General features: G+C 47.9%; 1 protein-coding gene across 3 annotated transcripts in view; it reads left to right on the top strand.

Moving 5' to 3' along the window:
* Positions 1 to 24093, top strand: part of LOC115141268 (stAR-related lipid transfer protein 13-like) — a 153116-nt gene that overhangs the window by 111240 nt on the left and 17783 nt on the right. For all 3 annotated transcript variants that reach the window (XM_065000305.1, XM_065000307.1, XM_065000306.1), the window contains 4 exons: positions 12756 to 12827; positions 17187 to 17268; positions 21519 to 21582; positions 22474 to 23870. In XM_065000305.1, coding sequence (XP_064856377.1) covers positions 12756 to 12827; positions 17187 to 17268; positions 21519 to 21582; positions 22474 to 23870 — 1615 coding nt within the window. The remainder of the gene's footprint in view (positions 1 to 12755; positions 12828 to 17186; positions 17269 to 21518; positions 21583 to 22473; positions 23871 to 24093) is intronic.

Here is a 24093-nt window from a genome sequence, read left to right as displayed (position 1 = left end):
TGGTGACTATGTTGGAAGAGAGAATCGGAGAGTCAGTTTAAGAGCTGTTTTTCTGCCAGATGAAAGGCTGGTCTTTCTGGGTGATCTTCTGAGCTGTTCCACGGGGTACATGCAGTGTTGCTACAGCTGTGCTGTTCTTGTTTCAACTCCATACCAGAGTATGCAAGCGGAGCTGAGCTGGAGCGGAAATTTTACTGGAGCGCAAGAGTGAGATTCCCAAAGGCTGGAGCGTCGGCCTTCTCGCCGGCTCCATATTCACGTTAGTAGCTCTCCAGTAGCGCTCCCTTCACGAATTCAGGACATGTCCGGCCCACCATGTATTTGTAGTCTACTTGTGTGCTGCAAAAGCCCCTTGCTTTAGCTACTGTTAAATCAAATTAAATTATAACAAGTGTAGACCTTACCGTGGAACGCTTACTTACAAGCCCTTAACCAACAATGCAGTTTAAGAAATAGAGTGAAGAAAATATATGCTAAATAAACGAAAGTAAAAAATGAAACACAATAGGATTACATAATAATAACGAGGCTATATACAGGGGCTACCGGTACAGAGTTAATGTGCGGAGGTGCAGGTAAGTCAAGGTCATTTTTGGTGCCTTCCTCTGACACCGCCTAGTATACAGGTCCTGGATGGCAGGAAGCTTGGCTCCACTGATATATTGGGCCATACACACTACCCTCTGTAGCTCCTTACGGTCGGATGCCGAGTAGTTGCCATATCAGGCGACGATGCAACCAGTCAGGATGCTCTCAATGGTGCAGCTGTAGAACCTTTTGAGGATCTGGGGACCCATGACAAATCTTTTCAGTCTCCTTGGTGTGTTTGAACCATGATAGTTTGTTGGTGATGTGGACACCAAGGAACTTGAAACGCTTGACCTGCTCCACTACAGCCCTGTCTATATTAATGGGGGCCTGTTTGGCCCTCCGTTTCCTGTAGTCCACGATCATCTCCTTGCTACATTGAGGGAGAGGTTGTTGTCCTGGCACCACACGCCAGATCTCTGACCTTCTTCCTGTAGGCTGTCTCATCGTCGTCGGTGATCAGGCCTACCACTGTTGTGTCGTCAGCAAACTTAATGATGGTGTTGGAGTCGTGCTTGTCCATGCTCTAGGGCAACATTGTGCTCTAAGGCAACGTTGTCTAGATGGAATTTGTATTGGTGGTCCTGGCACCTGGACCTTTTTTGGAACACCATTATTTGTGTCTTACTGAGATTTACTGTCAGGGCCCAGGTCTGGCAGAATCTGTGCAGAAGATCTAGGTGCTGCTGTAGGCCCTCCTTGGTTGGGGACAGAAAGCACCAGATCATCAGCAAACAGTAGACAATTGACTTCAGATTGTAGTAGGGTGAGGCCAGGTGCTACAGACTGTTCTAGTGCCCTCGCCAATTCGTTGATATATATGTTGAAGAGGGTGGGGCTTAGGCTGCATCCCTGTTTCACCCCCTGGCACTATGGAAATAAATGTGTTTTTTGCCAATTTTATCTGTACATTTGTTGTTTGTTTAGATGGATTTTAAAATATTGTATGTTTTTCCCCAACACCACTTTCGAACAATTTGTTTAGCAGGCCCTCTGGTAAAAAGCCAATTTCACATTTGCTCTGTACATTGTTTTCGCTGAGGAAATGTACAAGTCTGCTGGTAATGATAATGCAGACGATTTTCCCAAGGTTGCTGTTGACGCATATCCCAAGGTAGTTATTGGGGTCAAATTTGTCTCCACTTTTGTGGATTGGGGTGACCAGTCCTTGGTTCCAAATATTGGGGAATATGCCAGAGCTGAGAATGATGTTAAAGAGTTTAAGTATAGCTAGTTGGAATTTGTAGTCTGTATATTTTATCAATTCATTTAGGATACCATCAACCCCACAGGCCTTTTTGGGTTGGAAGGTTTATATTTTGTCCAGTAGTATTCAATGTAATTGGAGAATCTAGTGGGTTCCGGTTTGTCTTTAATATTTAATTCTAAGATTTGTATTTGATAATGTATATGTTTTTGCTGTTTGTTCTTTGTTATAGAGCCCAAAAAATTGGAGAAGTGGTTTATCCATACATCTCCGTTTTGGATAGATAACTCTTTGTGTTGTTGTTTGTTTAGAGTTTTCCAGAAGTGGTTAGATTCTATGGACTCTTCAATTACATTGAGCTGATTTCTGACGTGCTGTTCCTTCTTTTTCCATAGTGTGTTTCCGTATTGTTTTAGTGATTCACCATTGTGAAGGTATTCTCTCTCTCACACTCCCACTGTCTCTCTCTCTCTCTCTCACACACTCCCACTGTCTCTCTCTCTCTCTCACACTCCCTCTCTCTCTCACACTCCCACTCTCTCTGTCTCTCTGTCTCTGTCTCTGTCTCTGTCTCTCTCTCTCTCTCACACTCTCTCTCACACTCCCTCTCTCTCTCACACTCCCACTCTCTCTGTCTCTCTGTCTCTCTGTCTCTCTCTCTCTCTCTCTCTCTCTCTCTCTCTCTCTCTCTCTCTCTCGCATACATTCCCACTCTATCTCACTTGCCTCACATGGTGTTGGGTAGATTAGAGAGTGAGTGGGAAAGAAAGGAAAGGGGGATACCTAGTCAGTTGTACAACTGAATGCCTTCAACTGAAATGTGTCTTCTGCATTTAACCCAACCCCTCTGAATCAGAGAGGTGAGGGGGGCTGCCTTAATCGACATCCACGTCTTCGGCGCCCGAGGAACAGTAGGTTAACTGCCTAGCTCAGGGACAGAACAACAGATTTTTACCTTGTCAGCTGGGGGTTCAATCCAGCAACCTTTCGGTTACTGGCCCAACGCTCTAACCGCTAGGCTACCTGCCGCCCCATTCACTGCAGCCCCTATCACAACCCTCCTGGTAGAAAGTATTGAAGTATGGGCTGTGGTATGGGGGAATGAGTGGGTATTGTATGGGCTGTGGTACGGGGGCATGAGGGGGTATTGTGTGGGCTGTGGTGAGGGGGTATTGGGGGCTGTGGTACATGAGGGGGTGTTGTATGGGCTGTGGTATGGGGGCATGAGGGGGTATTGTATGGGCTGTGGTATGGGGGCATGAGGGGGTGTTGTATGGGCTGTGGTACGGGGGCATGGGGGGTATTGTGTGGGCTGTGGTACGAGGGAATGATGGGGTGTTGTATGGGCTGTGGTACGGGGCATGAGGGGGTATTGTATGGGCTGTGGTATGGGGGCATGAGGGGGTATTGTATGGGCTGTGGTATGGGGGCATGAGGGGTATTGTGTGTAGTGGTGGTGGAGAGGTATTAGGATGTAGCCCTGAGGGTGGCAAGAGGACCATGATGGAAACATGGGGGATGTTAATTAAAAACTGAAACGTAAAAATAGACCCACGTTGTTCCCACAACACTGGCAGAGTGACTTGTGGGCTGAGCCTGAAGCCGGCGCTTGGAAGGTGGTAGGGGGTATGGGGAGGGTAAAGTGTACCAGCAGAACCTGGGGCTAGGCTATATTAATAATCCATCTACAGCCTCGCCAGCACTCTGCTAGGCTCTCACTGGACCTATTACTGCCTATTCCTGACTCTGTGTACAACCAGTCACTTAGGGTCTCTCCATTGAGGCTACAGACTAGTATTTATAGACAACTACTTAAGCCTCATTTAGCTCTTCCTGTTGTCCATGCACAATTGAACTCTGTTAGACAAGGAAATGTTAGACAGAGACAGGAGGAAATGTAGGCTTGTTTCAGACATGAGACATCTGTGGTGGTGGTTGTGGTTGACTAGAAGGGGCATATTGTTTCCTCCTGCCTGTCTGTCTGCCTCAGGCTGTTAATGTAAGGTAGTGTGATCATAATTGTGTGCAGCAGTAGTCTGTTTGTGACCAGGCTGCTGTCCCTCCTGAATCCTTCCCCAGGGCAGTCAGACAGACAGCAGGGGAGTATTGCCCTAAACTATTGTTTTCACAGCCACAGCTCTCACTCGCTCTTTCTATCCATTCTTTCCTTTTATTTATTTCTTTCCTTTTATTTCTTTCTTTCTTTCTTTCTTTACTCTCTCTCTCTTACAATCTCTCTCTCTCTCTCTCTCTCTCTCTCTCTCTCTCTCTCTGCACTAAATAGGGAGTAGGGTACCATTTGGGATGCTTTCTGAGGATCTAAGTAAGATTCATGGCTGCTGATTGTTGACGGTTTATGTCATGGTTTTATGTCATGCTTTGGTTTTCCCCACTTTAGCTGCCCACGGTTTTCCATTCCGTCGATTTGCTGGAAAAACATCTGGATCAAGAAACTCCCCTTCCACCCCGTCCTCCCTCTCCCTCCCCTTCCCGCCTCCTCCCTTACTCCCCCTCTAAATCGAACAATGTCCAGCTCTCTGACTGTGTGACAGGGAGGAGGTGGTAGAGGAGTAAGATCTGGGATGAGTAAAGGATTCTCAAGCAACGGATCCAAACTATACTCTTTTTTTATGTAGCATTTGATTGTAGTGATGAGGTTTCATTGGGATTACGTCTTTGGAGAGAAAAGTCCCACATTGCACACAGGCATTGGTACGCACAGCTCCTGTTGCTTGGCTCCTGGCATGATGTTCTCTGCCAAAAATGTGCTGAGAGAGATGTAGTGGGCAGAGCTGGGTAGGAGGGTACCGGGGGGTAGGGTAGGGATAGAGGAGGGGTAGGGGAGGGGTAGAGGAGGGGTAGGGGAGGGTTAGAGGAGGGATAGAGTAGGGATAGAGGTTGGGTAGAGGTCAGATAGAGGAGGGATAGGGGAGGGTAAAGGAGGGATAGAGGAGGGGAGTGGTAGAGGAGGGGAGGGTAGAGGAGGGATAGAGGAGGAGTACGGGAGGGAAGAAGAGGGATAGAGGAGGGAGTGGTAGAGGAGAGGAGGGATAGAGGAGGGGTAGGGGAGGGAAGAGGAGGGGAGTGGTAGAGGAGGGATAGAGGAGGGGGAGGGAAGAGGAGGGAAGAGGAGGGTAGAGGAGGGGTAGGGGAGGGAAGTGGAGGGTAGAGGTGGGGTAGAGGAGGGAAGAGGACGGGGGTAAGGGAGGGTAGAGGTATAGGAGAGGTAGAGGAGGGGAGGGTAGAGGAGGGGTAGGGGAGGGAAGAGGAGGGTAGAGGAGGGGTAGGGGAGGGAAGAGGAGGGGTAGAGGAGGGAAGAGGAAAGGGTAGGGGAGGGGAAGAGGAGGAGGGGGTAGGGGAGGGGTAGGGGTAGAGGAGACGTAGAGGAGGGGAGGGTAGAGGGGGTAGTGGAGGGAAGAGGAGGCGGGGGTAGGGGAGGGGTAGAGGAGGGTAGAGGTAGAAGAGGGGAGGGTAGAGGAGGGGTAGGGGAGGGTAGAGGAGGGATAGAGGAGGGGAGTGGTAGAGGAGGGGAGGGTAGAGGAGGGATAGAGGAGGAGTGGGTTAGGGAGGGAAGAGGAGGGTAGAGGAGGGGTAGGGGAGGGGTAGAGGAGGGAAGAGGGGGGTAGAGGAGAGGTAGAGGTAGAGGAGAGGTAGAGGAGGGGGGGTAGAGGAGGGTTAGTGGAGGGAAGGGGTGGGTAGAGGAGGGGTAGTGGTGGGATAGAGGAGGGGAGGGGTAGGGGAGGGGTAGAGGAGGGTATAGGTAGAGGATGGATAGAGGAGGGGAGTGGTACAGGAGGGGAGGATAGAGGAGGGATAGAGGAGGGGCTCCTCTACCCTCCCCATAGAGGAGGGGAGGGGTAGAGGAGGGTAGAGGTAGAGGAGGGGTAGGGGAGGGGTAAAGGAGGGTAGAAGAGGGATAGAGATGGGGTAGAGGAGGGGTATAGGAGTAGAGGAGGGGATGGAGGAGGGGTAGAGGAGTAGAGGAGGGATGGAGGAGGGGTAGAGGAGGGATAGAGGGTACAAGGAGGGGAGAAGAGTGGGGAACAGCAGAAAGGGGTGGAGCTGGAGAGAGATCAGAGGGTGGCCACATGGCGGTTTGAGGGTAGATGGAAAGAGAGGGAGAGAGAGAGAAGGAGAAAAGGAGAGGGGATTGAGAAACAGGGATGTTTGGATGTGAAAGGGATCCGTAGAGATCAGTATCGCTCAGCAGCAGGTCGTGGTACTAGGAAGCTGGAATCTAACATTACTTACTGCTGTGTGGGAAGAGGAGAACTAATACATTTGTAGAACCACATCATGACTGTATGATGAGGATAACCAGTGAGTAAACCACCATCTGTTTCTTACAGTCTGGTCATTACATAGTTGAGAATATTTGGGATTTTCTATTATCTTGGACTAATACAGGGAGCATTTGTCTCTCAAGAGTTACTCTTATTTCTTTAGAATGTAGACAAGTCTAGTGTAGTGATTGTATTTTTTTTTTACAAGAGCATGTTTCGTTAAATCATGTTGTATAGGTGTTGATCTACAGTTAACAGTATAACCAGTTAGCTTTGTTAACCACTTGTATCATTCCGGACTCATGCATCTCTGTCATGTTGTTGGCAGCCAACCAGGCAGTCAGGATTAGGGTAATGATTAGGGCTTATATTAGCAGGGTCAGCTCAACCCTCCACCAGCCACTCTCCAAGTCTGCATCCCTATGAATCCTGGTCAAATGTAGTGCACTATATTATTAGGGAATAGGGTGCCATTTGGGACACTGCCAGGGAATGTCCCTATAAAGGGAATCTTGTTGTGCAAGAAGAGGAAGGAGCATCCCCTGTAGGGATAGGTTGGTCGGCCACACACCTTGGTAACACACCTACTTCTGGTGACCTGCCGGACCTTTGTCCCTCCACCGTGCTGGGTTTCATGTCATTTTGGCAATGCAACATTACACTACACACAGTAACATGATTACACTGTACACAGTAACATGATTACACTGTACACAGTAACATGATTACACTGTACACAGTAACATGATTACACTGTACACAGTAACATGATTACACTGTACATAGTAACATGATTACACTGTACACAGTAACATGATTACACTGTACACAGTAACATGATTACACTGTACACAGTAACATGATTACACTGCACACAGTAACATGATTACACTGTACACAGTAACATGATTACACTGTACACAGTAACATGATTACACTGTACACAGTAACATGATTACACTGCACACAGTAACATGATTACACTGTACACAGTAACATGATTACACTGTACACAGTGTTACAGCCATGGTTGTGTAGTAACAGGCAGTTCTCGTCCTGGCTCGCTGCCAGACCTGGGTACGTTCCAAATGGCACTCTATTTCCTATATAGTACACTACTTTTGATGGTCCCTGGTCAAAATTAGTGCACTTACAGGCAATAGGGTGCTATTTGGGATGCAGTCCAGCCGTTTCTCCATGGAGGAAAGGAAAAGGGACTTTGGAACGTCAGTTGGATCCAAATGTCTCGAGATTGTGGAATTCCCAGATCGTATTCCCTGTTCTGTTCCCAACAGTCCCACCTCCAGCTGTGGGACAAAGAATGGAGCTGGAGTCACTCTCACCATGTGGTTTAGTAGAACAATAGGGCTCGACTGTACTCAGTACAATATACAACTGGCAGGACAGGCTAGTCGGAAGAGAGAGAAAGACCTGAACTCACAGAAAGTCTTAGTTCTTTTACTTCTGTGACCTCTTATGCTGCTATCTTAAGACTAGTGACAGTGACTGGAGGTTTTCCTTTTCTATCATGTGTCCTTACAGCACTGCACTGCAGATTTGTACGTAGATAGAGTTGAGCACGCTGATCCTTTGTTCCACTAAAAACTGTCTAGTTGGCCAGCTTAGTGTCAGTTATCTTTGCTGCTGGGAGATTTCTCATGTTGACTCAACCTGTGATGTGATCCTGTTATGGAGGTCATTGGAGTGATTAGTGATCTGACGTGAATGTAGAGGTAAACAAGGACGTTGTCATCCAGGGACCATCTCTCTGCATTTCAAATAGTACCCTAAACCCTTTATAGTGCACTACTTTTGACCAGATCCATATGGGCTCATAGAGCTCTGCTCAAAAGTCTTACACTATTTTTGATTTATTTCATCTTTATTTAATTAGGTAGGTTAGTTGAGAACAAGTTCTCATTTACAAGTGCGACCTGGCCAAGATAAAGCAAAGCAGTTTGACACATACAACAACACAGAGTTACATGTGGAAAAAAAAACATACAGTCAATAATACAGTAGAAAAATAAGTATATATACGATGTGAACAAATGAGGTGAGATAAGGGAGGTAAAGGCAAAAAAAGGCCATGGTGGCAAAGTAAATACAATATAGCAAGTAAAACACTGGAATGGTAGATTTGCAGTGGAAGTGGAATGTGCAAAGTAGAAATAGAAATAATGGGGTGCAAAGGAGCAAAATAAATAAATACAGTAGGGGAAGAGGTAGTTGTTTGGGCTAAACTATAGATGGGCTATGTACAGGTGCAGTAATCTGTGAGCTGCTCTGACAGCTGGTGCTTAAAGCTAGTGAGGGAGATACGTGTTTCCAGTTTCAGAAATTGTTGTAGTTCGTTCCAGTCATTGGCAGCAGAGAACTGGACGGAGAGGCGGCAAAAGGAAGAATTCGTTTTGTGGGTGACCAGAGAGATATACCTGCTGGAGCGCGTGCTACAGGTGGGTGCTGCTATGGTGACCAGCGAGCTGAGATAAGGGGGAACTTTACCTACCAGGGTCTTGTAGATGACCTGGAGCCAGTGGGTTTGGCGACAAGTATGAAGCGAGGGCCAGCCAACGAGAGCGTACAGGTCACAGTGGTAGGTAGTATATGGGGCTTTGGTGACAAAACGGATGGCAATGTGATAGACTGCATTCAATTTATTGAGTAGGGTATTGGAGGCTATTTTGTAAATTACATTGCCGAAGTCGAGGATCGGTAGGATGGTCAGTTTTACGAGGGTATGTTTGGCAGCATGAGTGAAAGATCGGTTGAAGAGCATGCATTTAGTTTTTCTTGTATTTAAGAGCAATTGGAGGCCACGGAAGGAGAGTTATAATGGCATTGAAGCTCGTCTGGAGGGTTGTTAATAACACAGTGTTCAAAGAAGGGCCAGAAGTATACAGAATTGTGTCGTCTGCGTAGAGGTGGATCAGAGACACACAAGCAGCAAGAGTGACATCATTGCTGTATACAGAGAAGAGAGTTGGCCCAAGAATTGAACCCTGTGGCACCCCCATAGAGACTGCCAGAGGCCCGGACAACAGGCCCTCCGATTTGACACACTGAACTCTATCAGAGAAGTAGTTGGTGAACCAGGCGAGGCAATCATTTGAGAAACCAAGGCTATCAAGTCTGCCGATGAGGATGTGGTGATTGACAGAGTCGAAAGCCTTGGCCAGGTCGATGAATACGGCTGCACAGTATTGTCTCTTATCGATGGCGGTTAAGATATTGTTTAGGACCTTGAGCGTGGCTGAGGTGCACCCATGACCAGCTCTGAAACCAGATTGCATAGCGGAGAAGGTGCGGTGGGATTCTAAATGGTCGGTAATCTGTTTGTTGACTTGGCTTTCAAAGACCTTAGAAAGGCAGGGTAGGATAGATATAGGTCTGTAGCATTTTGGGTCAAGAGTGTCCCCCCCTTTGAAGAGGGGGATGACCGCAGCTGCTTTCCAATCTTTGGGAATCTCAGACGACACAAAAGAGAGGTTGAACAGGCTATTAATAGGGGTGGCAACAATTTCGGCAGATACTTTTTGAAAAAAGGGTCCAGATTGTCTAGCCTGGCTGATTTGTAGGGGTCCAGGTTTTGCAGCTCTTTCAGAACATCAGCTGACTGGATTTGGGAGAAGGAGAAATGGGGAAGGCTTGGGCGAGTTGCTGTGGGGGGGTACAGTGCTGTTGACCGGGGTAGGGGTAGCCAGGTGGAAAGCATGGCCAGCTGTAGAAAAATGCTTATTGAAATTCTCAATTATAGTTGATTTATTGGTGGAGACAGAGTTTCCTATCCGCAGTGCAGTGGGCAGCTGGAAGGAGGTGTTCTTATTCTCCATGGACTTTACAGTGTCCCAGAACATTTTTGAGTTTGTGTTGCAGGAAGCAGATTTCTGCTTGAAAAAGCTAGCCTCGGCTATTATAACTGCCTGTGTATATTGGTTTCTAACTTCCCTGAAAAGTTGCATATCACAGGGGCTGTTCGATGCTAATGCAGTTTTTGTGTTGGTTAAGGGCAGTCAGGTCTGGAGAGAACCAAGGGCTATATCTGCTCCTGGTTCTAAATTTCTTGAATGGGGCATGCTTATTTAAGATGGTGAGGAAGGCGTTTAAAAAAAAAACAGGCATCCTCTACTGACAGGATGAGGTCAATATCCTTTCAGGATACCTGGGCCAGGTCGATTAGAAAGGCCTGTTCGCTGAAGTGTTTTAGGGAGCGTTTGACAGTGATGAGTGGAGGTCGCTTGACCGCTGACCCATTACGGATGCAGGCAATGAGGCAGTGATCGCTGAGATCTTGGTTGAAGACAGCAGAGGTGTATTTAGAGGGCAAGTTGGTTAGGATGATATCTATAAGGGTGCCCGTGTTTACGGCATTGGGGTTGTACCTGGTAGGTTCATTGATCATTTGTTTGAGATTGAGGGCATCAAGCTTAGATTGCAGGATGGTAGGGAATAGGGTGACATTTGGTACACACACTCTCCCTCTGGGAACTGTTAATATTGTGAGTGAGAGGGGTCTGGTGTGTAAGTTGAGGAGTGATAGAGGAGTGAGACTGAGAGAGAAGTGACAGGAGTCAGTGAGAGTGAGAGAGGAGAGAGTGAGAGAGGAGGGAGAGGGGTCTGTTCTGTTAGTTAGACGAGAGAGGTCTGTCTGCTTCCTTTCATGTGGGTCAGGAGCTCGGAACCAGAGAGAGGATGTCACCCCTCAGGTGTCAGCATGGTCAGGTCATGATCCCACCACAGGGGTCACTGCTTGGGGTCACCTGTAGGGGACAGGGTTAGGGTTAGGACAGGACAGCTGCTCTGTCAGGAGGCTGCCTGGACACTTAAATTCAGGTTGTGTTGCAGCCCCAGTCCCTTTGATTATTGTGCTGACCACCATATACAGTACATGATCAAAAGTATGTGGACAACTGCTCGTTGAACATCTCATTCCAAAATCATGGGCATTAATATGGATTTGCTCCCCCCTTTGCTGCTATAACAGCCTCCACTCTTTTGGGAACGCTTTCCACTAGATGTTGGAACATTGTTGCGGGGACTTTCTTCCAATTCAGCCACATTAGTGCATAAGTGAGGTTGGGCACTGATGTTGGGCGATTAGGCCTGGCTCGCAGTCGGCGTTCCAATTCATTCCAAACATGTTTGATGGAGTCTGTGCAGGCCAGTCAAGTTCTCCCGCACCGATCTCAACAAACCATTGTGTATGGACCTCGCTTCGTGAAGTTGGGGGCATTGTCATGCTGAAACAGGAAAGGGCCGTCCCCAAACTGTTGTCATCAAGTTGGAAGCACAGAATCATTTAGAATATCATTGTATGCTGTAACGTTAAGATTTCCCTTGAAAAATACCATTATTCCTCCAGCACCAACCGTTCTCCTGGCATACACCAAACCCAGATTAGTCCGTCGGACTGCCAGATGGTGAAGCGTGATTCATCACTCCAGAGAACGCCTTTCCACTGCTCCAGAGTCCAATAGTGGTGGGTTTTACACCACTCCAGCCAACACTTGGCATTGCTTATGGTGTTCTTAGGCTTGTGTGCAGCTGCTCGGCCATGGAAACCCATTTCATGAAGCTCCCAATGAACAGGTCTTGTGCTGATGTTGCTTCCAGAGGCAGTTTGGAACTCAGAGTGTTGCAAATGAGGACAGATGATTTTTACACGCTACGCGCTTCAGAACTCGGCGGTCCGGTTATGAGCTTGTGTGGCCTACCACTTTGTGGCTGAGACGTTTTTGCTCCAATACATTTCGACTTCACAATAACAGCACTTACAGTTGACTGGGAGAGCTCTAGTAGGGCAGACATCTGACGAACTGACTTGTTGGAAAGGAAGCATCTTATGACGGTGCCAGATGGAATGTCACTGAGCTCTTCAGTAAGGTCATCTTTTATGGAGATTGCATGGCTGTGTGCTCCATTTTATATACCTGTCATCAACGGTTGTGGTTGAAATAGCCGAACCTACTAATTTGAAGGGATGTCCACATACTTTTGTATAGTGTATCTAGTGAACATAAGACTGTCAGTCCAGGACAGTTTGATCTGCTGGCTTTGCTTAGCTTTGCTGTGATATCTATATTTAGCATGATTTGTAGATTTCTTCTGTTTGAGAAGTCTAATCTTTTGTAAAACTCAGATAAAAAATACACACAACAAAAATGCAGTGTTGAGACAATAAAAATGATAGATATGACTTTTAAAGGTGCAGTTCTAGAAATACATATCCCATGTCTTCCTGTGCTGAGAGACCAGACCTCAGATAGTCACAAGGTTTTGTGTCGGTCTACCTGAGGGACCAACTATCTATCACCTTAGTTCAAGTTCAACTTTTATTGTTACATTCAGTACTGTGAAATACTTAGCTTACATACTATCTAACAGCTTTATGGTTTCAATCTCAACTCTGTTTCTGTTTTTTGTTCTTCCAAGAGAACAGCCTTCCATGGTGAGTGCTGCTGGTTGCTTATAGTCGTCATAAAGGCATTTGGCAGGCTGTATTTTTGTTGTTGTTGACAAAAAACATTTGGACAAATGGATGGATTTTCTTCCCATAATTGATAAAACACAAAAGTTCAATTGTTCAGTGAATACCCCCTACCCACCACTCCGTGTTGGACATAATGTTTATTGTTGTTAGTCTGAATGACAAGAAATGTTTTCTTGTTCTGTTTCAGAACTCGAGGCGAAGGAGGCGTGTGATTGGCTACGAGCGGCAGGATTCCCCCAATACGCTCAGCTCTTTGAAGGTAATAAACTCAATCACCCAATAATACACCAGAACAATGCAACGCTGGCATGTGCACACACACACACACACACACACACACACACACACACACACACACACACACACACAAAAAGTCATAACAGACCAACTATAAAACAAGTGTCAGTTTTATTTTGAAACGTAACATCCATTGTGAAATGAGCTACTGTTGATTTGAGCTTTGTCTAGAATGTCATTGTATACTGTAGCATTAAGATTTCCCTTCACTGGAACTAAGGGGCCGTGCCCGAACCATTAAAAACTGCCCCAGGCCATTATTCCTCCACCAAACTTTACAGATGGAACTATTTACAGTTGGAACATTTGGGTTATAATGCTGACGTTGCTTCCAGAGGCATTTTGGAACTCGATAGTGAGTTATGGAACCGAGGAAAGATGATTCTAACACAGCACTCGGTGGTCCCGTTCTGTGAGCTTCTGAGGCCTACCACTTCGTGGCTGAGCCGTTGTTGCACCAATACATTTCCACATCACAATAACAGCACTTACAGTTGACTGGGGCAGTTCTAGCAGGGCAGAAATCTGACGAACTGACTTGTTGGAAAGGATGCATCCTTTGACGGTGCCACGTTGAACTTCACTGAGCTCTTCAATAAGGCCATTCTATTGCCAATTTTTGTCTATGGAGATTGCATGGCTGTATGCTCGACTTCATACACCTGTCAGAAATTAGTTTGAATATGAGGAGTGAATCATCTGGCACAGTCTGGCTTCCTTTTACACTGCCCAGCCCTACCCAACCCAACCCTGTCCCATGTCGTGTCCTTTCCATTCCTCTCCTACGCACTCATGTCCTCTCCTCTCATGTCCTGTCCTACATTCTCATGTCCTCTCCTCTCATGTCCTCTCCTCTCATGTCCTCTCATCTCCTCTCATGTCCTCTCCCCTCCTCTCATGTCCTCTCCCCTGCTCTCCTCTCATGTCTTCTCCCCACCTCTCCTCTCATGTCCTCTCCTCTCCTCTCATGTCTTCTCCAATCATGTCCTCTCCCCTGCTCTCCTCTCATGTCTTCTCCCCTCCTCTCCTCTCATGTCCTCTCCTCTCATGTCCTCTCCTCTCCTCTCATGTCCTCTCCTCTCCTCTTATGTCCTCTCCTCTTCTATTATGTCCTCTCCTCTCATGTCCTCTCCTCTTATGTCCTCTCCTCTTATGTCCCTCCTCTCATGTCCTCTCCTCTCCTCTTATGTCCTCTCCAATCATGTCCTCTCCTCTCCTCTCATGTCCTCTCCTCTTATGTCCTCTCCTCTTATGTCCCTCCTCTCATGTCCTCTCCTCTCCTCTTATGTCCCTCCTCTCATGTCCTCTCCTCTCCTCTTATGTCCTCTCCTCTTATGTCCTCTCCAATCATGTCCTCTCCTCTCCTCTCATGTCCTCTCCTCTTCTATTATGTCCTCTCCAATCATGTCCTCTCCTCTCCTCTTATGTCCCTCCTCTCATGTCCTCTCCTCTCCTCTTATGTCCCTCCTCTCCTGTCCTCTTATGTCCTCTCCAATCATGTCCTCTCCTCTCCTCTCATGTCTTCTCCTCTCCTCTCATGTCCTCTCCTCTCCTCTTATGTCCTTTCCTCTTATGTCCCTCCTCTCATGTCCTCTCCTCTCCTCTCCTCTTATGTCCTCTCCTCTTATGTCCTCTCCTCTCCATTCATGTCCTCTCCTCTCCTCTCATGTCCTCTCCTCTCCTCTTATGTCCTCTCCAATCATGTCATCTCCTCTCCTCTCATGTCCTCTCCCCTGCTCTCCTCTCATGTCTTCTCCCCTCCTCTCCTCTCATGTCCTCTCCTCTCATGTCCTGTCCTCTCCTCTCCTCTTATGTCCTCTCTTATGTCCTCTCCAATCATGTCCTCTCCTCTCCTCTCATGTCCTCTCCTCTTCTATTATGTCCTCTCATCTCCATTCATGTCCTCTCCTCTCCTCTTATGTCCTCTCCTCTTATGTCCTCTCCTCTCATGTCCTCTCCTCTCCAATCATGTCCTCTCCTCTCCTCTCCTCTCATGTCCTCTCCTCTCCTCTCATGTCCTCTCCTCTCCAATCATGTCCTCTCCTCTCCTCTCATGTCCTCTCCTCTCCTCTTATGTCCCTCCTCTCATGTCCTCTCCTCTCCTCTTATGTCCTCTCCTCTCCATTCATGTCCTCTCCTCTTATGTCCCTCCTCTCATGTCCTCTCCTCACCTCTTATGTCCCTCCTCTCATGTCCTCTCCTCTCCTCTTATGTCCTCTCCTCTCCAATCATGTCCTCTCCTCTCCTCTTATGTCCCTCCTCTCATGTCCCTCCAGTCATGTCCTCTCCTCTCCTCTTATGTCCCTCTCATGTCCTCTTCTCTCCTCTTATGTCCTCTCCTCTTATGTCCCTCCTCTTATGTCCTCTCCTCTTATGTCCTCTCCTCTTATGTCCCTCCTCTCATGTCCTCTCCTCTCCTCTTATATCCTCTCTTCTTATGTCCCTCCTCTCATGTCCTCTCCTCTCTTCTTATGTCCTCTCCTCTTTAGTCCTCTCCAATCATGTCCTCTCCTCTCATGTCCTCTCCTCTCCTCTTATGTCCTCTCCTCTTCTATTATGTCCTCTCCTCTCCTCTTATGTCCTCTCCTCTTATGTTCCTCCTCTCATGTCCTCTCCTCTTCTATTATCTCCTCTCCTCTCATGTCCTCTCCTCTCATGTCCTCTCATGTCCTCTCATAACATGTCCTCTCCTCTCATGTCCTCTCCTCTCCTCTCATGTCTTCTCCTCTCCTCTTATGTCCTCTCCTCTCAGGTCCTATCCTCTTCTCTCCTCTTATGTCCTCACCTGTCCTCTCATGTCCTCTCCTCCTCTCATGTCCTCTCCTCTCATGTCCTTTCCTCTGGCAGTTTCATTTGCACAGCTGTCCTCAGGAGTCTCAGGTCTACAGCTTCTTTTAACTCACTCAGGGAGGGAGGAGAGAGAAAAGTGACAGAGCGACAGGGGGGACTGCTGAAAGAGAGAAAGAGAAAGACTCAGTTTGGCTTTGGACTGGATAGTTCCTGGCTAGAGTTACTACCCAAATATGTCCAGCACACTAAAACAAAGAGGTCATGGGAAAAAGTTTTATCATCATGGTTTAGAAGCAGCCAGCTCTCCTCACCCCTACTACCTACCCTCTCCTCCTCACCCCTGTTCCCCTGCTCCCTTCCTCCTCACCCCTGCTCCCCTCCTCCCCTCCTCCCTTCTTCTTCCCAGCACCCTCGGTGCTCCAGGTCTTTTGAAGTGAGAGGGTGTCATGAATCTCTTAGTGACAGGGATTGTAGCCTGTTGTAAAGGAGACACACTGAGTGTGTTTGTATGTGCGATTGTATCAGTGTGTATGGAAAGCCGCAGCTATGTCCCCCTGTATTCAGCTCCATACAGCATGCTCAGTAAAGGAAACAATGTATTTTTTATGTGTATCTTATGGCCTACACCGGCCAAATCTGGATGACATTGGGCCAAGTGTGCGCCACCCTATGGGACTCCCAATCACAGCCAGTTGTGATACAGCCTGGATTTGAACCAGGGTGTCTGTAGTGACGACTCTAGCACTGAGATGCAGTGCCTTAGACCGCTGCGCCACTCAGGAGCCCAATTCATGCGAAGCTGTTGTATTGAGGCAGACACTGATGAGTGGACTTGAAGATTGAGTATAAAGTAAGTACATTTTTAAACCATTTCACAATTGCTGACGGCTGCGGTTCCCCTGACCCAGATCTGTCTGAGTGTATTCTGATATCTGTGTTTCTCCTTATGTGACAGACCATGCTGCGTTGCTTTTCATAAAACAGTTAATGAAACCACATGAATGCAGTAGGATGTAATATTGAGGGTCTTAAGTGAATCTGTGACTGCGTCCCAAATGGCACCCTATTCCCTACATAGTGGACTATGGGCTCTGGTCAAAGGTAGTGCACTATGTAGGCAATAAGGTGCCAATTGGGACGCAGATGGTGTGTTACATAGCAGGAGGCCAATACCCAGAGACAGACGTAATGCTGCTGCTGCTGCTGCTGCTACTGCTCAATGTCTCAGCGCCGTTATTTGGGCAAGCCCTGTCTCTCTTCATTACCATCTCTCTCTCTCTCTCTCTCTCTCTCTCTCTCTCTCTCTCTCCTGGATAGGTCTCTGGAAACAATGTGCTTTCCTTCTCATAGCTGTTCCGTTTAACTTCCTGAGTTAAAAAGTGAAGCTGGTTGTGATCTGCCACGTGTCCAGCCTGCTGCCCTATTAAGGAGCTAGATAACTACTGAGAGGAGAAATGGACTGAACAATTTAAAGTTGTATCTTTAATCTGCTAGCAGCATTTAATCTGTTAATCTGTTTCCTCCTCCTCAGACTCTCAGGTCCCCATCGACATCTCTCCTGTCAAGAAAGACCATGACTTTCTGGACAACGACCTGGTGGAACCTCTCTACAGGTGAGTGGATTAAACCTGGTTGGATTTTCCATACTGCTTCCATACATTTAGTTGACGTTGACTGTGTGAGTGTGTATGCCAGTCAGTAAGGTAACACCAGAGAGAGCTGAGTGTTTGAGCCTCAGGGAAGTGAAATGGATCTACACTGCTTAAACCGACAGAGTGATAATCACTGTGAGCAACAAGCAACTCACGCATCTAGCAGTCCTTCACTAGACAGACGTCACAGAAACCTCACACTAACGTTACGGCAATCTCTAATTGACTCAACAACCAAAAACACATACAGTGCATTCGGAAATGATTCAAACCCTTTGGATTTTTCCACATTTTGTTACGTTAGTCTTATTCTAAAATGAATTGAATATATTGTTTTCCTCAACAATCTACACACAATACCCCATAATGACAAAGCGAAAACAGGTTCAGAATTCTTTGAAAATGTATTACATGTATAAAAAACCTAAATACCTTATTTACATGTATTCAGACCCTTTGCTATGAGACTCGAAATTGAGCTCAGGTGCATCCTGTTTCCACTAAACATCTATGAGATGTTTCTACAACTTGACTGGAGTGCACATGTGGTTAATTCAATTAATTAGATATTATTTGGAAAGGCACACACCAGTCTATATACGGTCCAACAGTCGACAGTGCATGTCAGAGTAAAAACCAAGCCATGAGATCGAAGGAATTTTTTGTAGAGCTCCGAGACAGGATTGTGTCGAGGCACAGATCTGGGGAAGGGTCCCCAAAAAATGATGCAGCATTGAAGGTACCCACCACAGTGGCCTCCATCATTCTTAAATGGAAGAAGTTTGGAACAACCAAGAATCTTCCTAGAGCTTTCCGCCCGTCCAAACTGAGCAATCAGGGGAGAAGGGCCTTAGTTAGGGAGGTGCCCACTCTGACAGAGCTCCAGATTCCCTTCCTTCCAGAAGGACAACCATCTCTGCAGCACTCCACCAGTCAGGCCTTTATGGTAGAGTGGCCAGATGTAAGCCACTCCTCAGTAAAAGGCACATGACAGCCCACTTGGAGTTTGCCAAAAGGGACCTAAAGGATTCAGGCCATGAGAAACAAGATTCTCTGGTCTGATGAAACCAAGATTGAACTCTTTGACCTGAATGCCAAGTGTCATGTCTTGGCACCATCCCTACAGTGAAGCATGGTGGTGGCAGCATCAAGCCGTGGGGATGTTTTTCAGCGGCAGGGACTGGGAGACTAGTCAGGATCAAGGGAAAGATGAATGGAGCAAAGTACAGAGAGATCCTTGATGAAAACCTGCTCCAGAGCGCTCAGGACCTCAGACTGGGGCGAAGGTTCACCTTCCAAAAGGACAATGACCCGAGGCACACAGCCAAGACAACGCAGGAGTGGCTTCGGGACTAGTCTCTGAATGTCCTTGAGTGGCCCAGCCAGAGCTCGGACTTGAACCCGATCTAATTTCTCTGGAGAGACCTGAAAATAGCTGTGCAGCGATGCTCCCCATCCAATCCGACAGAGTTTGAGAGGATCTGCAGAGAAGAATGGGAGAAACTCCCCAAATACAGGTGTGCCAAGCTTGTAACGTCATACCCAAGAAGACTCAAGGCTGTAATCACTGCCAAAGGTGCTTCAACAAAGTACTGAGGAAAGGTTCTGAATACTTATGTAAATGTGATATTTCAGTTTGTTTTTTATTATAAATTTGCAACAATTTCTAAAGACCTGTTTTTGTTTTGTCATTACAGGGTATTGTCTGTAGATTGATGAGGAATAAAAAAAACTTAATCCATAAGGCTGTATCATACATTTTTGGGGGGAAAAACTCAAGGGGTCCAAACTAGCCCTGCAGACAATGCCTCCCAGCCCCCACCTCCCTGTGACTCTGTCTCCCTGTGAGTGCCACCCCCCTACACCATCCTTGACTTCTCAGCTCGGACACTTCCTCCCTCCACACTGGCCATGGGGCTGAGAGGAACACTTCCTCCCTCCACACTGGCCATGGGGCTGAGAGGAACACTTCCTCCCTCCACACTGGCCATTGGGCTGAGAGGAACACTTCCTCCCTCCACACTGGCCATGGGGCTGAGAGGAACACTTCCTCCCTCCACACTGGCCATGGGGCTGAGAGGAACACTTCCTCCCTCCACACTGGCCATGGGGCTGAGAGGAACACTTCCTCCCTCCACACTGGCCATGGGGCTGAGAGGAACACTTCCTCCCTCCACACTGGCCATGGGGCTGAGAGGAACACTTCCTCCCTCCACACTGGCCATGGGGCTGAGAGGAACACTTCCTCCCTCCACACTGGCCATGGGGCTGAGAGGAACACTTCCTCCCTCCACACTGGCCATGGGGCTGAGAGGAACACTTCCTCCCTCCACAATGGCCATGGGGCTGAGAGGAACACTTCCTCCCTCCACACTGGCCATGGGGCTGAGAGGAACAGATAGATGTGTCATTGCTGTTTTCCTTTTGATCCCTGGTTATTCAGGCTCTATTATGCTCAATAGTCAAAACGTTTTGTCTTTAGAAGAAGTTATTATTTTTCATTTAACCAGGCAAGTCAGTTATGAACAAATTCTTATTTTCAATGACGGCCTAGGAACAGTGGGTTAACTGCCTGTTCAGGGGTAGAACGACAGATTTGTACATTGTCAGCTTGTGGATTTGAACTTGCAACCTTCTGGTTACTAGTCCAACGCTCTAACAACTAGGCTACCCTGCCTCCCCTGAAGTTAGGGGCCCTCAGCACTCTCTATAGGCTCTACGGGCTCCAACAGCTACTGTAAGGACTATGGGAACTAACCTAAGCTGAGTCTGAAATGGCAACCTATTCCCTATAGTGCCATACATTTGACTAGAGCTCTATGGGCCCTGGTCAAAAGAAGTGTACTATATAGGGAATAGGGTACCATTTGGGACACAAACTACTGTATCCTGTTGGCTCCAGAGCAGCAGGAGAAGGCTAGAGGCTAGCATCTTCTAACTCTACTACATCTGAAGCTTTTTACTGTCACAGAATCCACATAAACTGCATGGGACAATATCTGGAGTGGTAAAACGTTATGACTGTCACGCCGCAAATCTTCTGTCAAGCGCCATTTTGCTGGCGTGGGATTGGTTAGGAATGTGTCGTCATGTTTACCTCTTGTTGTTGTTGTTGTCGTTGTTGCTTTAGGCAGGGCAGCTTGTTGGCCTGTGTGTTTCTGTGTCATTTACCATTGCAGTCGGCCAGCCTCCACAGGCCACTACTCTCGTACTCTCTGCCAGGCTAGCTGTTCCACAGGCCACTATTCTCCTACTCTCTGCCAGGCTAGGTGTCCCACAGACCCCTACTCTCCTACTCTCTGCCAGGCTAGCTGTCCCACAAACCCCTAGTCTCCTACTCTCTGCCAGGCTAGGTGTTCCACAGGCCCCTACTCTCCTACTCTCTGCCAGGCTAGCTGTCCCACAGGTCTCTACTCTCCTACTCTCTGCCAGGCTAGCTGTCCCACAGGCCCCTACTCTCCGCCAGGCTAGTTGTCCCACAAGCCTCTACTCTCAGGCTGTATCCCAAATGGCACCCTATTCCCTATATTGTGCAATACCTTTGACCGTAGTGCACTATATAGGGGATAGGGTACCATTTGGTACATAGTCACAGCCTCCCAGGCAGTTTTACTGTTTGTATATTGTTAAGGTATATTGTACATTCCCATTGTTACTCTAGAAACTTGTGGGTGGGATTTAATAGAAACCAACTCAAACAGTTATGGAGCTGGTTAGAGCTGGTTAGAGCTGGTTAGAGCTGGTTAGAGCTGGTTAGCCCAGAAAACACCAACAGGGACTTTACAATCCTACTGGAAAGAAGGAGAGAGTGACTAAGAAGGAGCAGGGACATGAAGTCTGTGTGTAGCTGGAGAAGCAGCAGAGACTAGTCCATTAGCTGCTGATGGAGAATCTCTGTGAACCACAGCGCCTCAGCAGTCTTCACCAATTAGGTCCCTGTCAGGGAGAGAGAAGCCAGAAGCAGACGGACTGGCAGGGAGATAGAGCGAGAGAGGCCAGAGAGCATCTGTCCATTAACATGAAGTTATTAGCCACAGTTAGCAGGCATGATTAGGTTTGTGTTGCCCTGGCTGGGTAGTTGTCAGACCCACAGTCATTTAACTCCTGGACTGAACAACTGACTGTGTCTATTCCTGGTGACTTCTCTCGGAGAGAAGGGTGATCTCTGAGATCGTTATTGTTTACATCTATCTGGCTTGTTTCTCTTCCAGACGACTCAACACCTTGAACAAGTGTGCCTCTATGAAACTAGATGTCAACCTTCCTAAGAAAAAGGTAAGCAGAGGTTTTAATTATTATAATATTATTCTATATGATGACCGTTATGATCCTGTTCAGTTGCACAGTGATATTGTATAACAGCTTTAGTCAATGCAAGGCTATTACGTATACCTGTCTAAGGTATTATGGTAATAATTACTGAGGACATCGGCTAAGTAGTAGTCCTGTAACAACAGAAAACTCCTCCTCCTCTTATCCATCTATCCTTCCATCCCTCTTTCCTTCCATCCCCCTAACCCAGATCCTGTGATATGTGAGATGTGTCCATTGTCGTATCCCCTAAAGTGTGCACTACTTTTAACCAGAGCCCTATTAGCCCTGGTCACATGTAGTTTACTATAAGGAATAGGGTGCCATTTGGGACGCACGCATCACCTCTGTTGTTTCAACTTCCTTCAGTGTGGAGGGAAGTCCCTCTAGGCTTCAGGACATTTCAGATTGGTTTATTTATGGCTGGAAAAACCAGATTAGGAGGTTATATCATCATGATTATGTGATCGATGTATAGAACTGTAATGTGATTATAACTGAACAGACACATCCTCTGGCTCCGCTGTTAACTGTCAGGAAAACACAGATGACATTTGTCTCTCCTTCCTGGAACAGATAGAGATACAGACAGGCTGTGATGCTACACCCTCACAGATCTCACAATATCTAGCTTTCCCATCAGCTTATAACTACAACCAATCATTCGGATTGTGTCTTGTCACCATGTGTTGATAACAGTGTACTGGCAGTGCTATGAGTCTTCTCTCTTCCTGTGTGTCCAGAGGGAAGACTCGGATGAGTGTGTTGATGTAACTGTTAACTGGTTTTGATTTCTACCTGACTAGGTGATCATGTGTTGATAATTGATTTTGTGTTGTCTTCCTGTGTATTCAGAGTGAAGACTCTGATGAGGAGGACCTGCTTGCCATCAGTGACAGATGGACGTTTGAGTGGACGAGCCGCCGCTGGTCCAGACTAAAGGGGGAGGGGCGGAGTCCCAGGGAGGGGGAGGGCCGAGGCCTGCGGAACACTACCAGTAGCGAGAGTGTTCTAACTGACCTCAGCGAACCAGAGGTCTCATCTCTCCACAGTGAGAGTAGCGGGGGGAGTGGCCACCAGGCTGTGAGCACAGAGGACTCAGACTGCTCTAACCGGAACTACTCTGACTCTGCAGCCATGCCTGAACCTGACTCCAACTCCCTTACCCTGCCACACCTCCCTAAGCACCTCCCCTATTACGGCTCGTTGCCCACCAAAAACAACCGCGCCGGACGGACCCGAGCCAAGGACTTCCTGCGCCACATGGAGACGCTACGTTCCCGAGGCACGTTGGATAGGGGGAGGAGCAAGATGCTGGTTATCAGCGCTCCGGTACTGCAGATGGAGCCGCAGGCCCTGAAGACGATGCGCTGTGTGGAGATCACCAATGGGGACGGGTCGAGGGCGGAGGTACCCACTGGGGGACCAATCCTAGGGCTAACCCCCCAGTGCCCCTCCAGCAGTGAGGGCAGCCACTCCAGCGACAGCACCGTCTCCTCCCCCAGTCTGAAGGAGAGGAAGCCCCACTCCCAGCGGACGGACCGGTCTGACGCCAAGCGCAGTGGCATGTATCTGGAGGACTTGGCCGTGTTCTCCAGCCTGCAGCGGAACAGTGGCGTGGCCGAACACAACCGGCATAACGAGTTCCGCTCCTACGAGGACCTGGTGGTCCACATACCCAAAGACCATAAGCCTGGCACCTTTCCCAAGGCCCTGTCCATAGAGAGCCTCTCCCCCACCCTGGGGGCCTCCGTCCCCTGGCACAGCGGCAGCCTCAATCCCCTGGAGCCCCAGTCCAACCCCAACCCCCGACCTAACTCTAACCCCAGGGAGTTCCACCCCCGCCCTGCAACCCAATTCTGCCCACGGGGCAGTAGGATCAGTGTGTACGACAACGTCCCTGGGTCTCACCTCTATGCCTCTACTGGAGACCTGTTGGACCTGGAGAAGGAAGACCTGTTCCCCCACCTGGATGACATCCTGCAGCACGTCAACGGCCTGCAGCAGATAGTGGACCGCTGGTCCAAGAACATGCTGCCCTCTGCAGGCCTGGACGGACAGGGGATCCAGCCTGCAGGTATGCATTCTTCCAGCCAGATCACGCTGGACTTTGAGGGAACGTCTGTTCTGGAGGGACAGAGCACAGCCAGTGACAGGGACAGAGACCGTGTGTCCCTCATTGAGACTCACTGTACAGGACACAGAGAGAGGAGGGACTCAGGAGTGGGAGCATCGCTAACCAGACCCAACCGGTAAGAATCATAGTCCTCAAATGGTTATTAACATCTCAGTGTTTAGTTCCTTGTAGAAGTCATTATCCTGTCCTTGTTTCCATACTGATAGTGCTAAACACTTACTCAAAACGTCTGTCTTTTAGAGGTGAAGTCTTGACATCATTGTCAAAGGTTGCATCCCAAATGGCTCTCTATTCCCAAGATTGTGCACCTTTTCCCTGCATACTTTCCCTTTAGGGAT

This window comes from Oncorhynchus nerka, linkage group LG14 (assembly GCF_034236695.1).
Source record: "Oncorhynchus nerka isolate Pitt River linkage group LG14, Oner_Uvic_2.0, whole genome shotgun sequence".
In the NCBI taxonomy this organism is placed as follows: domain Eukaryota; kingdom Metazoa; phylum Chordata; class Actinopteri; order Salmoniformes; family Salmonidae; genus Oncorhynchus; species Oncorhynchus nerka.
The sequence above is the reverse complement of the archived record's forward strand: the minus strand, read 5'-3'. Positions and strand labels throughout refer to the sequence as shown.